The sequence below is a fragment of the Poromitra crassiceps genome (genome assembly GCF_964638095.1).
Source record: "Poromitra crassiceps genome assembly, chromosome: 3".
Classification (NCBI taxonomy): domain Eukaryota; kingdom Metazoa; phylum Chordata; class Actinopteri; order Beryciformes; family Melamphaidae; genus Poromitra; species Poromitra crassiceps.
Window position 1 is genome coordinate 42,329,820 of NC_139625.1, and position 15,210 is coordinate 42,345,029.

At 45.8% G+C, this 15,210-nt stretch overlaps 1 protein-coding gene across 3 annotated transcripts in view; it reads right to left on the reverse strand.

The window, feature by feature from the left end:
- Positions 1 to 7,571: 7,571 nt before the first annotated feature.
- Positions 7,572 to 15,210, reverse strand: part of runx3 (RUNX family transcription factor 3) — a 91,088-nt gene continuing 83,449 nt past the window's right edge. For all 3 annotated transcript variants that reach the window (XM_083632641.1, XM_083632640.1, XM_083632639.1), the window contains one exon: positions 7,572 to 11,035. In XM_083632641.1, the coding sequence (XP_083488767.1) occupies positions 10,551 to 11,035 (485 nt within the window). In that variant the 3' untranslated portion in view covers positions 7,572 to 10,550. The remainder of the gene's footprint in view (positions 11,036 to 15,210) is intronic.

The following is a 15,210-nucleotide window of genomic DNA, read 5'->3' on the forward strand; positions in this document are numbered from 1 at the left end:
GCTGAAATGAGTGAAAGGATCTCACCCTATGGTCAGATTGTTTTCACTTGTTTCAAGGAAAACAAGATCTTAACAATGACTAGATGGATACTGTTTTGCCTCTTCTGCTCATCTGTCTGAACTTTCTGTCTTAATCTCACACCCCATGATGATGGTTGACCTTAACTTGATGGTGGCAGCTCTCTAGATGGACCTGATAGGCTACTGTTACTGGGACTGTGTGTGCGAGTGCTTCTCGGAGGCTCTTAGCGATCCTCTGGGTATGAGCGGGAACAGAGTGCTGGCTCCATGGAGAGGTGCTCCACTGTGGGAACAGAGTGCTGGCTCCATGGAGAGGTGCTCCACTGTGGGAACAGAGTGCTGGCTCCATGGAGAGGTGCTCCACTGTGGGAACAGAGTGCTGGCTCCATGGAGAGGTGCTCCACTGTGGGAACAGGGTGCTGGCTCCATGGAGAGGTGCTCCACTGTGGGAACTAGAGCTGGGTATTGGTTCAAATTTCAAGAATCGATTCGATTCCGATTCACAAGGTTGCGAATCGATTCGATTCGATTCGATTCGATTCCGATTCGATCAATTTTCAATATTGATTTGGTTAGTGATACCAAAACGTGGTTTTTGAGCTGTACCCTGAATTACATGACTGTCCAGTTATGTAACACAGGGGTTTCCAACCAGCCAAGTAGATACATGGGGAAAAAAAGTTGCAGACCTGTTGTCAATTTTAATGGTTTTAGTTACACATATATTTACTCACCACGTGGTGACAAAGGGTAAATAACAGCCTTTTCATCTGTCAATAAAGACACTTTCACAATTATGCACAGTGATTTGATTTCAGCCTATATAATTTCTAAAAGTAGATATTAATAATGATCAAACATTTCCATTCATGTAGCCTACAGTATTTATGTTTTTGTTTCAACTACAAACATAATTAAACGTCAACTTGAAACTATGTTTCAACTACCACACACAGCACAATATTTTAGCCTGTTTAGTAAAAAAAAAAAATAATAATAATAATAAAAAAAAAAAATCGATCTCTGGACATATGAATCGATAATCGAGGATTAAAATGAAAATCGATTAAAAATCGGAGAATCGATTTTTTTAACCCAGCCCTAGTGGGAACAGAGTGCTGGCTCCATGGAGAGGTGCTCCACTGTGAGAACAGGGTGCTGGCTCCATGGAGAGGTGCTCCACTGTGAGAACAGAGTGCTGGCTCCATGGAGAGGTGCTCCACTGTGGGAACAGGGTGCTGGCTCCATGGAGAGGTGCTCCACTGTGGGAACAGAGTGCTGGCTCCATGGAGAGGTGCTCCACTGTGGGAACAGAGAGCGATCTCTGTAGACACAAAGTGGATGAGAAACTACCTTCACTGGGATCTCTCTGAACTGGGAGGGTACCGCTCCATCTAAACTCCACATTCCCCCTCGACCCCCTCCTTCTTCTCTTTCCCTCTGTCTCTCTCTCCCTCTCTCTCTCTCTCTCCATCCTGCTCTCCCCGTCAGCAGTCAGCACTATAGTCACCAGTGTGTGAGAGCGGTTGCATCACAGCTCTCGTGGTTCTCGTAGCCCCTGGCCTCTGTGTTTCTCGGTCAATCTGTGGGAACCCTGAATTTTGGACGGCAGCCTCTTTTCCCACCACCAGTCCGGTTAGAAAATAGACCTCTGGTCGCGTACCAGGCACCCAAACCAAACCGGTTCTAGCCCGCCCCTTCTCACGGGTTCTGGGGAGGAGAGGTCAGCGGCTCCAGAATAGGCCCTAATGGATTTCGTATGCAGGTACCGCAGTGGTGTTCATGAGAAATAAGAGGGCTTTAACGATCCTGCGCTCTTTCCAAGACTTTTCTCTCTCTCCCCATCTCCCTCTCTCTCCCTCTGTCTCTCTCTCTTCCTCTCTCTCTCTCTCTCTCTCTCCCTCTCTCCCCATCTCCCTCTCTCTCCCTCTGTCTCTCTCTCTTCCTCTCTCTCTCTCTCTCTCTCTCTCCCTCTCTCCCCATCTCCCTCTCTCTCCCTCTGTCTCTCTTCCTCCCTCTCTCTCTCTCCCTCTGTCTCTCTCTTCCTCCCTCTCTCTCTCTCTCTCTAATTTTCTCTCTGTCTCACTCTTCCAGTTTACATTGATATAACATTGTGATCCTTCAGTAAAACATCTTTGGTTAAAATGCCATTTACCAGCTGATGAGGTGAAGGGAGAATAATATGATAATAATAATAATTGATTGGATTTATATAGCACTTTTCTTATTGTGTGTGTGTGTGTGTGTGTGTGTGTGTGTGTGTGTGTGTGTGTGTGTGTGTGTGTGTGTGTGTGTGTGTGTGTGTGTGTGTGTGTGTGTGAGGGGGGACTCAACACATCCACCACCGATGGATGTAGCACCCACCTGGGTGATGCACAGCAGCCAGTTTGCACCAGAACGCTCTCCACACATCAGCTATCACGGTGGAGAGTTGCGAACTGAAAGAGCCAATGAGAAAAGGGGGGATGATTAGGTGGCAATGATGGAAGCAAGGACTGTGTAGGAATTTAGCCAGGGCACCAGGGTTAGACCCCCCAGGGCACCAGGGTTACATCTAGGGCTGGGTTAAAAAAATCGATTCTCCGATTTTTAATCGATTTTTATTTTAATCCTCGATTATCGATTCATATGTCCAGAGATCTTTTTTTTTTTTTTTTTTAAATAAACAGGTTAAAATATTATGCTGTGTGTGGTAGTTGAAACATAGTTTCAAGTTGACGTTTATTTATGTTTGTAGTTGAAACAAAAACATAAATACTGTAGGCTACATGAATGGAAATGTTTGATCATTAATATCTACTTTTAGAAATTATATAGGCTGAAATCAAATCACTGTGCATAATTGTGAAAGTGTCTTTATTGACAGATGAAAAGGCTGTTATTTACCCTTTGTCACCACCTGGTGAGTAAATATATGTGTAACTAAAACCATTAAAATTGACAGGTCTGCAACTTTTTTTTCCCGTGTATCTACTTGGCTGGTTGGGAACCCCTATGTTACATAACTGGACATGTAATTCAGGGTACAGATCAAAAAACATTTTGAAACATATTGAAATCGATCGAATCGGAATCGAATCGAATCGAAATTAATCAATTCGCAACCTTGTGAATCGGAATCGAATCGATTCTTGAAATTTGAACCAATACCCAGCTCTAGTTACATCCCCAGGGCACCGGAGTTACACCCCCCAGGGCTCCGGGGTTACATCCCCAGGGCACCGGGGTTACACCCCCCAGGGCTCCGGGGTTACATCCCCAGGGCACCGGGGTTACATCCCCAGGGCACCGGGGTTACACCCCCCAGGGCACCGGGGTTACACCCCCCAGGGCACCGGGGTTACACCCCCCAGGGCACCGGGGTTACATCCCCAGGACACCGGGGTTACATCCCCAGGGCACCGGGGTTACATCCCCAGGGCACCGGGGTTACACCCCTACTCTTGCAATAAGTGCCGATGGGACCTTTATTGACCACAGTCAGGACCTCGGTTTAACGGCTCACCTGAAGGACGGTGCTCACTCTAGGACAGAGTCCCTGTCTCTGTCCTGGGGCATTGGGGATGGGGTGGGGATATTAATCATCAGATCAGAGGGAAGAGCACCTCCTACTGGTCCTCCAACACAGCACCATGGTCACTCATCCACGGACTAACCAGAGTCAGCCTGCTTAGCTTCCACCAAAAAGCCAATAATTTAATGCAGGAGCCATGGTGCTGGTGTGTGGAGCAGTGGTTCTGAACCTTTTTTGTGCCAAGGACCGGTAGATACATGAAAAAAAAAGTTGCGGACCGGTTTTCAATTCTAATGGTTTTAGTTACATATATATTTACTCGCCAGGTGGCGACAAAGGGTAAATAACAGTCTTTTGTGTTGTACTGTATGTAGCCTACAGCATTTATGTTTTTGTTTCAACTACAAATGATAAACGGCAACTTTAAACTGTTTCAACTACCACACACAGCCTATAATATTATAGCCTATGTTTATTAAAAAAAAGTTTTGTTTTTTTTTGGACCCGGCTCACGGTCTGGTACCAAATGCGTTGCAGCCCGGTACTGGTCCGCGGCCCGGTGGTTGGGGACCACTGGCCTACAGTATTTGTGTTTTTGTTTAAACTACAAACATAAATAAACGTCAACTTGAAACTATGTTTCAACTACCACACACAGCCTATATATTTCTTTTTTCTTTTTTGACTGGGCTCGCAGCCCGGTACCAAATGCGTTCCGGCCCGGTACCGGTCCACGGCCCGGTGGTTGGGGACTACTGGTGTAGAGCATAGGCTGCTATTGTCTGTGATCAGCGAGCTGTGCAATTACTGGACAGGCGACTTGTCAATCATGCCCAAAACATAGTCTGCTTCATCTGTTTATTTGGGACCATCATTTACTAAATGAACATCATGCTGTATTGAAGAAGACTTGAAACTAGCGGTTGAGATGATAAATTTATTAGGAAAGTGTTTACTGAAGTCATAAATCAAATGCGAGGGCGTCCTGGTAGCGGAGCAGTAGATTCGCTGCCTACCAACACGAGGGTCGCAGTTTCGCGCCCCTGTGTTACCTCCGGCTTGGTCACGTGTCCATACAGGCACGATTGGCTGTGTCTGCGGGTGGGAAGCTGGATTAAGGGTATGTGTCCTGGTCGCTGCACTAGCACCTCCTCTGGTCGGTCGGGGCGCCTGTTCGGGGCGGAAGGGAACTGGTGGGAATAGCGTGATCCTGCAACTGCACATGTGTCGGAGGAAGCATGATGCTAGTCTGGCTCTCCCCAGATTGGCAGAGGGTGGAGCAGCGACCGGGGGAAATGGGCCAAGTACAATTGAGGAGAAAATGGGAGGGGGGGGGGGGTCAGAAACAAAAATCAAATACAAAGTAGGGTAATTTCCCATTGACTTCTATTCAATCAGATTTTTTTTTGCAGGCATATAAACAGGTGAGTTATATACAAATTCACCCTCCATACAGTTGTCATGAACGGGGAAATTAGCTATAGAGACCAAAACTGTTGTCTTTTTTTTGTAGCAGGCTGTAAACATGTTTATTTCTGCTGTAAAGTTGGGCATTTTAACATGGGGGTCTAGGGTTGGAGGACATGTAGGGGAAATGACTCGCTTATTTGCAGCTAGCCTTAAGTGGCCATTCGGGGAACTGCAGTTTTTGGTACTTCTGCGTTTGCTTCATTTTTCTGCTTGGTATAGAGGAGGAAGAGAGACAAGGCTTGGTTTTGTTAAAAGAAAAAACAACAGGGATCATTCAAGGCCACTGTGTGACGTCATCAGATTAAACGATTCACTTTACAAAGTATTTTCTCTTCAATGATCCTCACTGTTTTAGTTTTCCCCCAGTTCTGTTTTTACGTTTTCTCACAATTACAGTTCTCTTTTATATTTCATCCATTTAGAAAGCCATTGCCCCGCCGTCTTGTAAACCAATTCATCATGCCTCTGACGACAATTACATCCAGACAAGCGGCGTCATCTCGGCGCACGTTTCCCCTCCCCTCTTCCCGGGGAGTTACACTTTTAGGAAGAAGGGCGGCATAGCAGGAACTGGGCTCATGTACATATGTCCATGACAGAGGCAGATGAGCTGCTCCTCTGCTCCCCACATGTGAACCCTGATGTGAACCCGGAGAGTCAAGCTCAGACAAAAAATAATCGAGGGGGGCGGGAGGGTGTGCGTTAATCGAAAATATAACTTTTCCCGCTTTTCATTTTTTGTTTTGAGGTGAAACTGACCATAAAACAGTGGCCATTGGTCACTCACGATTCAGTAGGTGGCTGGTTGGCTTGGTTCCAGGCTTAAAACGCTTTATAAGGATTTTTCTAAATGTCTATGGAGAAAATGATTGGCTAATTCTCTGATGGAACGGGAACTGAGAGAAAGTCACTGTTGAGCTCTACAAGCAAATGTTCATGCAGGTACAAAGGTATGTCTTGTCCCACACAGTGCCACAGCAACACTCAAATAATGTGTGCATTAATAAGACTATCGAAGCAGACCTTTAACAGTCACGCAAGTTACTTTCCGTAGTAACTAATTACTTTGAAGTACTGTAACTAGTAACTTTAAAGTAATTAAACTACTTTTTGAGAAAAGTAACTAGTAACTGTAACCAATTGCTAATTTTCAGTAACGTGCCCAACACTGGTGATGAGACCGTGAGGAAATGGTTGGGAATGTTTTCAGCCGGCGTAGATCAGTCGTACACTCGCACTGAGCAGAGCTCAGACTGCGTGGGTGAGGGGAGTGTGAGATCTGTCAGCAGAGGATTGTCTGTGTGTGTGTGTGTGTGTGTGTTTTGTGTCTTCCCTTGGTGTGCGTGTGTGTGTGTGTGTGTGCACGTGTGTGGAAAACGCTTTTGAGTGCGCGGAGTTAATTGAATACAGTGTGTACCGAGGCTGTGTGTGTGTGCGTCCCGGGCTGCTTTGTTGTCCTGCCAGCACTGCCCCCATAGAAGGCCTGACACAGAGACACACAGCTTAAGCCATACAGAAGAAAAGAAAGGAGAGAATAGAAGAAAGGAAAACGAGAATGGGAGAGATAGGGGGAATAGAATGAAAGATTTGGGGGGGGGGGGTGAGAGAAAATAAAGGGAGCGATAGAAGTGAAAGCCCTTTCATGGCATCCCAACAGGTGGCATTAGTTTAAGAGTGAGGAGTTGTGGGTATTGCATTTCAGGTTAACCACATGAGTCATCTGAAATCAGACCACCCCACTAGGTACCTTCTCAAGTGTTTAATCTTGCGGCGAGGCCTCAAATGGGCCAAATAGATGCCATCAGCGCTGCATAAATTAACGGCCTCGTAGCAGGAGAGAAAAGACGGCTGACATTCCAAACTTCTCCCGTATTGTTTTGAACAAGTGACGACTTGCCGACGTGCGCTAACACGGAGGCTGCCAGGCCGCTGTTGGATTCCTGAGCGCCGCTTTATTTACGCCCTGGGTACCACCGTGTTGACAGCTGTGGCGTTTGCAAACCCCCGAGAAGTGCGGGTAATTTGCCAGCCAGAGTCCTACTAATGGGAGTGAAGAGGATAATGATTAAAAGAGTGGGGCGGGGTTATGGCATGGAGCAGGAAAGCAGAGTTTGCTGGATCAGAATGGATTGGCATGATGGGATGGGCTCTCATGTTGGCCCTGCTATTCATGCTCATTTGTCAGCTGAGGGTGTTTGAGTTTGGAGGGGTGAATTACACCCCGTGCCTCCGTGTTTAACGTTGCACTCTCAACACCTCCTCTCTTGGACCATAAAAGATTTCACAATCCAGACTTTTGAGTATTGAGTTTCAAAATTAGAGAACTATTATACATTGGAATTGTTTTTATAGTGCAGCAAATGATGTTGAAGAATGTGGCCATAAATATTGAACCTAAATCTTTTAACCTTTTGAATGTGTGTGTGTGATTTTCTCAAAAGAACAGGTGGGGCTTTGTATAGAAAAGCTGTATCGCCATAACTTTGCCCTGGAGTTTATTTGCATTTGAATTTATATAACTCAAATGTCAAGTTTCATAAAATAAACAGCAGTTGTGAGCAAAAAAGTGAGACAGGTCTTTTTTAATTAAAATGATTAAAAACTACATTATCTGCACACTTTACAAGCACTTAATACGGAAGCTTTAAGGATATTACGTACATAGATGAGATTCTTAAATTAACATATCAGTTTCAGACGTACATGCTTTGAGCATAAAGAAATGAAGAGAGCAAAATGAATGAACATGACGGTATACCAAAATGAAAAGGAGATTCTTTTACAAAGAAACATCAAAAAGAAAACAATAGCATTGTGCTCTTTCATCCAATATACAATAAAATACAATTCCATTGTACAATTTGGCTTGCAAGTCTACGAAACTCTCCAAAGCTCCATTCAGACACCGCCTCCTGCATGAAGAATGACACTGGAGACCAATCAAGAAACCAATCATTCACCACAAATCTTTCTCGTCGTGATTATCCCAACAATATTACAGGCAGATTGTGAAGATCTTTGGTTTTTTCGGAAGGAACCACACAAATAAAGGTACACGTGTGGTTTCTCTAGCTGCATGATTGTTGCCCGTAACAAAGCAAGGCCTTCAGCCCAGAGGGGCTCCAGAGGAAGTGAGCAGGGTAACATGCAAAGCGTTTCCTCCAACCCAAAGGAAGATAGGAATGACTTTCATCCTTACTGATTGTCACAAAGGGAAATAAGGCTACAAGGTCTACATGTGGGGTCTGCAATAGACTGCATAAGTTCTTCTTCCTGAGCTGCAGATGCTAGCTTGTTTGGGTCCTTATTCACCTTGAGTCTGAGTCTGACTTGTGTAGCAGCTGAAGAGGCAGTGATGCTCTTTCTCCTCCTTGTTGTGGAAGACATGACACACCTGATAACACACCTAAGTGGCTCGGTGTGTTTGCTACAAAGATGTGTGCAGGCGGCGTATCACTGGCTGAAAGAGCGGCTAATGATCAGTACATTACAACAGAAGAGACACAATCAAGGCTTCAAAGGCCTCGCTGCTTATGCAGAACAAAGGGGCCTGTGCACAACAAGGGAGTGTTTTCTTTTTTCTTTTTCTTTTTTGATAATTGCCCTCGGTGTTGGTAAGAAGATCCCTCTCTGACCCCTCCTCATCCCTTCATCCACACACTCTGACCCCCCCTCCATCCCTTCATCCACACACTCATCCTCCTCCAGGGAGAGAGAGATCATGTGTGTGACAGCATGGGAAAGGCCCTTGGGACAGTGGGAATGTGCACACTCACACCTGTGGTGCAGGAATGTGTGTGTGTGTGTGTGTGTGTGTGTTTGTGTGTGTGTGCGTGCGTGTGTGTGTGTGTGTGCGTGCGTGTGTGCATGTACGTGCGTGTGTGTGTGTGTGTGTGTGCGCGTGCGTGCGTGTGTGTGTGATCATGTGGTCACTGATGAAGCTGCGAAGGGTTGGTGGTTTGTTTGGGACAAGGACACTTTCAGTGAGTTCGTCAAATACATGTGCAGGGATATTTTCATATTTAGTCCCGCCCTTTCATAAAGCAGAGTTGCAGATATGATTTGTTGGTAAATACATAAGACAGAGAAATTAAAGTCGAAACATAGTGCAAAAATTAAGAGAATGGCTTATGTAGCGCAGAAAGACAATTGGGGGATTGTTTAAAAAAATAGGGGTCTAGATACACCATCTCACTGGCAGAATCGATGCTGGGCGTGGTTCATAAGGAATAAAGGTTTTTAGTGCATCAAAGCTACATTGGAAAACAAAATAATTACATTAAAAGTTTTGTTTTTATAATTTAGGAGCAATATATTACACAAATTCCAATTTTATACTCAACAACAAACAAAAAAATTGTATATATAAAAAAGAAAAGGTAGAGAGAAATGCTTAAGGATTTTGGGTATGTCTTTACATTTCCTCAGAATTTGGCTCAAATAAATATAAAAAGTAAACCATGTCATCCAGTTCAAAAATACGATGCTAGGACATTTCTTTTTCAGAATTGGGTTCGAATAAGAGATTTGAGGAAAAACCTAAAGACTAGACGCGACAGGACTCAAATATTCCTGTGCAGAATTATAAAATCAAGAAACACCTCTCCGCTTTAGTCTTTTGTACGTTCCTCAAAATGTCAGCCGCCACTGTCCCGCTGAAACAGCGCAGAGGAGGACTTGTGACCATGTGACATGACAAAAACTCTTGTGTCTCAAAGAGGCTGTTGATGGTTTTGAAACATCCATTGCATACTGTCGCGCCAAAAGGCTGGGCGTGTCCTTTTGGCGAATAAATTAGGCATCACGGTATAATGCATTCGTACTATGAGAACACCAAAACAGTCCCCTCGGATGCATTCAATGTTCTTGCTGATCTTTTCACAGCCGGCACGATCATTTGCATTCTTAAAAAAAAAAAAAAATCCACAAAATGAAAGCATAAAGACCGATCGCTACAGCAGTGTGGCCACACCTGGTCTGTTCTTCTCCAACCGCTAAGTGAGTCGCCATCATTTGAAAAATGTGTTGAACTAATGTGTGCTGTGTTACTGTATGTTTCTCTCTCCTTCTTCTCAGTTCATCAGCTGTACAGATTGATCGGACCCAGTTGCTCCTCCATTGTCTCTTGTGGTCGTGAGTGTCTCTGGTGAGTATGTGTGCCGGTTCATACCAGACAAATGATCCTGATATATTACTATTATGGCTTCTCTGGTTCTGCCCTCGCTTCTATTTACAGTTTTCGGCTAAATCGTCAGCTCAACTTCTATGGCTTTCATCGTCCTTTTACGTTTCCTAGCACAGTGCATGAGTTCACTCGCCATTTACAAAACACATGGAAGTCTGGCGGACAGTTGCCAAAATGCAGAAAGGTTTTGAAGCGAGTGCCGGAGAAATAAACGACAAACATGCAACATTTCTTTTTTCTTGTTTTTTTTTCTTGCATACTTTTTTTGCAGTGTTCAGCTTTTTTTTTTTTATCAACTTCTTTACATTTCCTCTCTCACTTCCCCGCACCCTCTCCCTGGTGATCTAGCTAGCCCCTGAGTCAGTAGGGCCTCCAGACGGACTCGTCCATGCGGCCAGAGGCGCTCATGGCGGTGGGGGAGTTGCTGTGGCTGCCGTCGGCCTCCACGCCCTCGCTCTGGTTGCTCAGGCCCGGGTTCATCAGGCTGTTGGCCCCACCGGCGCCCGCCGCCCCCGAGCACGACAGCAGGCGGGTGGGGGAGCGCTCGCCTGCCCCGCTGTTCCCCGGCGCCACCATGGAGAACTGGTAGGACCCGGAGCCCGTGCCGTAATACAGGTAGGAGTTGGACTGGAAGTTCTGGGTCTGGTTGTTTGAGTACGGGGGCGGCAGGTAGGTGTGGTAGCGGGAGGAGGCGGGCATGCTCAGCCCGCTGATGCCCGTGCTGGAGGAGTTGGCGGAGTAGGTGAAGGCCCCGGGGTAGTGCATGCGCGGGTCCGAGAAGCGCGGGTCGGTCAGCGGGGACAGAGACGGGAAGCTGGTCCTCTGCTGGAAGAGGTCCGTACTCCCTGTTGGTGAGAGAGAAATAGAAAAGGTTTGTCAAGACCTACCGCACCGTACTGTACCACACAACAAACATCCTGCTGTTAATGAAAACTGCTGAATGTGAAACAGGGGGTTCAGAGTTTTCTCATTTCCTCTCGTTCTGAAGGGAAAAAAGAAAAAAAAAGGGGGGGGGGGGCACATCCCCAGAACGGCAAAATCCTCCCCAACCCCCCCGATCCTGAGCTCAGGTTTCTGGCGATATGCTTGGCCATGGAAATGTTTGCTCAAAGTAATGAACTGAGACATTTTTTGGCTTAATAACAGTCATCAAGCACTGACAGCACATCATCCCACAGCCCCTCGCACAAGACCGACGTTATGAAAACGCCCCCTCGCCGTTGCCCATTGAAAACGTACAGTATTCTCCCTTTTTCCCCAGCGATGAAAAGAGGCATTGTCAGTGCAGAGGGATGCTTTGTTTAAACAGCGACAGCTTGTTGTGCTGTTGTGCAACTCATCATAAATCATACCAACAAGAAGCAAGAAGGCAAAGTGTCACTATCAGAGACAGACAGAGAGCTGAACCAGGGAAGAAAGACAGAAAACCTCATGTGTGTATGTCCATCTGTGTGTGGATATAGACTCATGTGTGTGTGGGTGCAGGCCTGTCAGTGTTAATTGAAGTGTCATCTCACAGGTAACACAACACACTTATTTATTCAGCTGACAAAAAGGGAAATCCAAATCTCTGGCTTGAAGGTTTGACTTGGTGGTTTGCTTTTCTGAGATTTGGGGCAGCTACTGTCACCAACTTAGTTCCTTAAGTGAAATAGCACATTGCTCCACTTAAAGGGATAGTTCGGTTTGTTTGAAGTGGGGTCCTATCAGCTAGTTCGATACACTAACTTAATTAGGTACAGTGTTCTGGAGGCTGGGCGCATTGTGGAACGAGACCCGGCACTCAGAGCAGCAGCCAAACCAGCCTTTTCTCTGTAAGTACGTGGGGTCAACAACTAAAACGTAATTTAGCCACCTAAAACAACGCCCACCTAAACAAATCGATATCTGTGTACATGCACGCTCTATTTTGACAATTTTCAGCGCTTTACTTTTCCGCAAAACAGCAGTTTCATTCGGCACTGCTTTTTCTCCCAACCGTACAACTACCGTATTCCTCCGCTAAAAGCCAGCACAGAGCACAGAGCCGCGGTTTACAAAACAGGAAGGCTTAGAAGAGAGATAAAACACTGACTTACTTTAGAGACAACAAGTCACCTGGCCTCTCTGGTCTGGGACGTTTTCCACAATTTATCCTGGGAATGGTGAAAAAGGTCTGCAGGGCACCCCGGCATTTAGGCAGCAGGCGCATCTCTCTTTCTGCCTGTTTACTCTCTGCAAAAGTTCCTCTTCTGTATTCTCTCTGGTTCATAATTGTATCCTCTTGTCACCAAGGTGAATGGCATATCATCCTCGCTATCAAAATCACTTATATTTTCGTTCGTGTATTCTATTTGTTGTGTCTTCACTACCCCCAAATAACAGCTGATCTGCGGAGTAATCCAGTGCTGCGGCTTTGTGCAGGCTTTTAGCGGAGGAATACGGTAGTTGTACGGTTGGGAGAAAAAGCAGTGCCGAATGAAACTGCTGTTTTGCGGAAAAGTAAAGCACTGAAAATTGTCAAAATAGAGCGTGCATGTACACAGATATCAATTTGTTTAGGTGGGCGTTGTTTTAGGTGGCTAAATTACGTTTTAGTTGTTGACCCCACGTACTTACAGAGAAAAGGCTGGTTTGGCTGCTGCTCTGAGTGCTGGGTCTTGTTCCACAATGCGCCCAGCCTCCAGAACACTGTACCTAATTAAGTTAGTGTATCGAACTAGCTGATAGGACCCCACTTCAAACAAACCGAACTATCCCTTTAACTGGGTATATTGGTGGGGCTGTTAGCTGATCTCTTAACTGGGGTATATTGGTGGGGCTGTTAGCTGATCTTAACTGGGGTACTGTATATTGGAGGGGCTGTTAGCTGATCTTAACTGGGGTATATTGGTGGGGCTGTTAGCTGATCTTAACTGGGGTATATTGGTGGGGCTGTTAGCTGATCTTAACTGGGGTATATTTGTGAGGCTGTTAGCTGATCTTAACTGGGGTCTATTGGTGGGGCTGTTAGCTGATTTTAACTTGGGTCTATTGGTGGGGCTGTTAGCTGATCTTAACTGGGGTATATTGGTGGGGCTGTTAGCTGATCTCTTAACTGGGGTATATTGGTGGGGCTGTTAGCTGATCTTAACTGGGGTACTGTATATTGGAGGGGCTGTTAGCTGATCTTAACTGGGGTATATTGGTGGGGCTGTTAGCTGATCTTAACTGGGGTATATTGGTGGGGCTGTTAGCTGATCTTAACTGGGGTATATTGGTGGGGCTGTTAGCTGATCTTAACTGGGGTCTATTGGTGGGGCTGTTAACTGATCTTAACTGGGGTATATTGGTGGGGCTGTTAGCTGATCTTAACTAGGGTATATTGGTGGGGCTGTTAGCTGATCTTAACTGGGGGTATATTGGTGGGGTTATTAACTGATCTTAACTGGGGTCTATTGGTGGGGCTGTTAGCTGATCTTAACTGGGGTCTATTGGTGGGTCTGTTAGCTGATCTTAACTGGGGTCTATTGGTGGGGCTGTTAGCTGATCTTAACTGGGGTATATTGGTGGTGCTGTTAGCTGATCTTAACTGGGGTCTATTGGTGGGGCTGTTAGCTGATCTTAACTGGGGTATATTGGTGGTGCTGTTAGCTGATCTTAACTGGGGTATATTGGTGGGGCTATTAGCTGATCTTAACTGGGGTATATTGGTGGGGCTGTTAGCTGATCTTAACTGGGGTACTGTATATTGGAGGGGCTGTTAGCTGATCTTAACTGGGGTATATAGGTGGGTCTGTTAGCTGATCTTAACTGGGGTACTGTATATTGGAGGGGCTGTTAGCTGATCTTAACTGGGGTATATTGGTGGGGCTGTTAGCTGATCTTAACTGGGGTATATTGGTGGGGCTGTTAGCTGATCTTAACTGGGGTATATTGGTGGGGCTGTTAGCTGATCTTAACTGGGGTCTATTGGTGGGGCTGTTAACTGATCTTAACTGGGGTATATTGGTGGGGCTATTAGCTGATCTTAACTGGGGTATATTGGTGGGGCTGTTAGCTGATCTTAACTGGGGTATATTGGTGGTGCTGTTAGCTGATCTTAACTGGGGTATATTGGTGGGGCTGTTAGCTTATCTTAACTGGGGTCTATTGGTGGGGCTGTTAGCTGATCTTAACTGGGGTCTATTGGTGGGGCTGTTAGCTGATCTTAACTGGGGTCTATTGGTGGGGCTATTAGCTGATCTTAACTGGGGTATATTGGTGGGGCTATTAGCTGATCTTAACTGGGGTATATTGGTGGGGCTGTTAGCTGATCTTAACTGGGGTCTATTGGTGGGTCTGTTAGCTGATCTTAACTGGGGTCTATTGGTGGGGCTATTAGCTGATCTTAACTGGGGTCTATTGGTGGGGCTATTAGCTGATCTTAACTGGGGTATATTGGTGGGGCTATTAGCTGATCTTAACTGGGGTATATTGGTGGGGCTGTTAGCTTATCTTAACTGGGGTATATTGGTGGGGCTGTTAGCTGATCTTAACTGGGGTATATTGGTGGGGCTATTAGCTGATCTTAACTGGGGTATATTGGTGGGGCTGTTAGCTGATCTTAACTGGGGTATATTGGTGGTGCTGTTAGCTGATCTTAACTGGGGTATATTGGTGGGGCTGTTAGCTTATCTTAACTGGGGTCTATTGGTGGGGCTGTTAGCTGATCTTAACTGGGGTATATTGGTGGTGCTGTTAGCTGATCTTAACTGGGGTATATTGGTGGGGCTGTTAGCTGATCTTAACTGGGGTACTGTATATTGGAGGGGCTGTTAGCTGATCTTAACTGGGGTATATACTGTAGGTGGGGCTGTTAGCTGATCTTAACTGGGGTATATTGGTGGGGCTGTTAGCTGATCTTAACTGGGGTACTGTATATTGGAGGGGCTGTTAGCTGATCTTAACTGGGGTATATACTGTAGGTGGGGCTGTTAGCTGATCTTAACTGGGGTACTGTATATTGGAGGGGCTGTTAGCTGATCTTAACTGGGGTCTATTGGTGGGGCTGTTAGCTGAT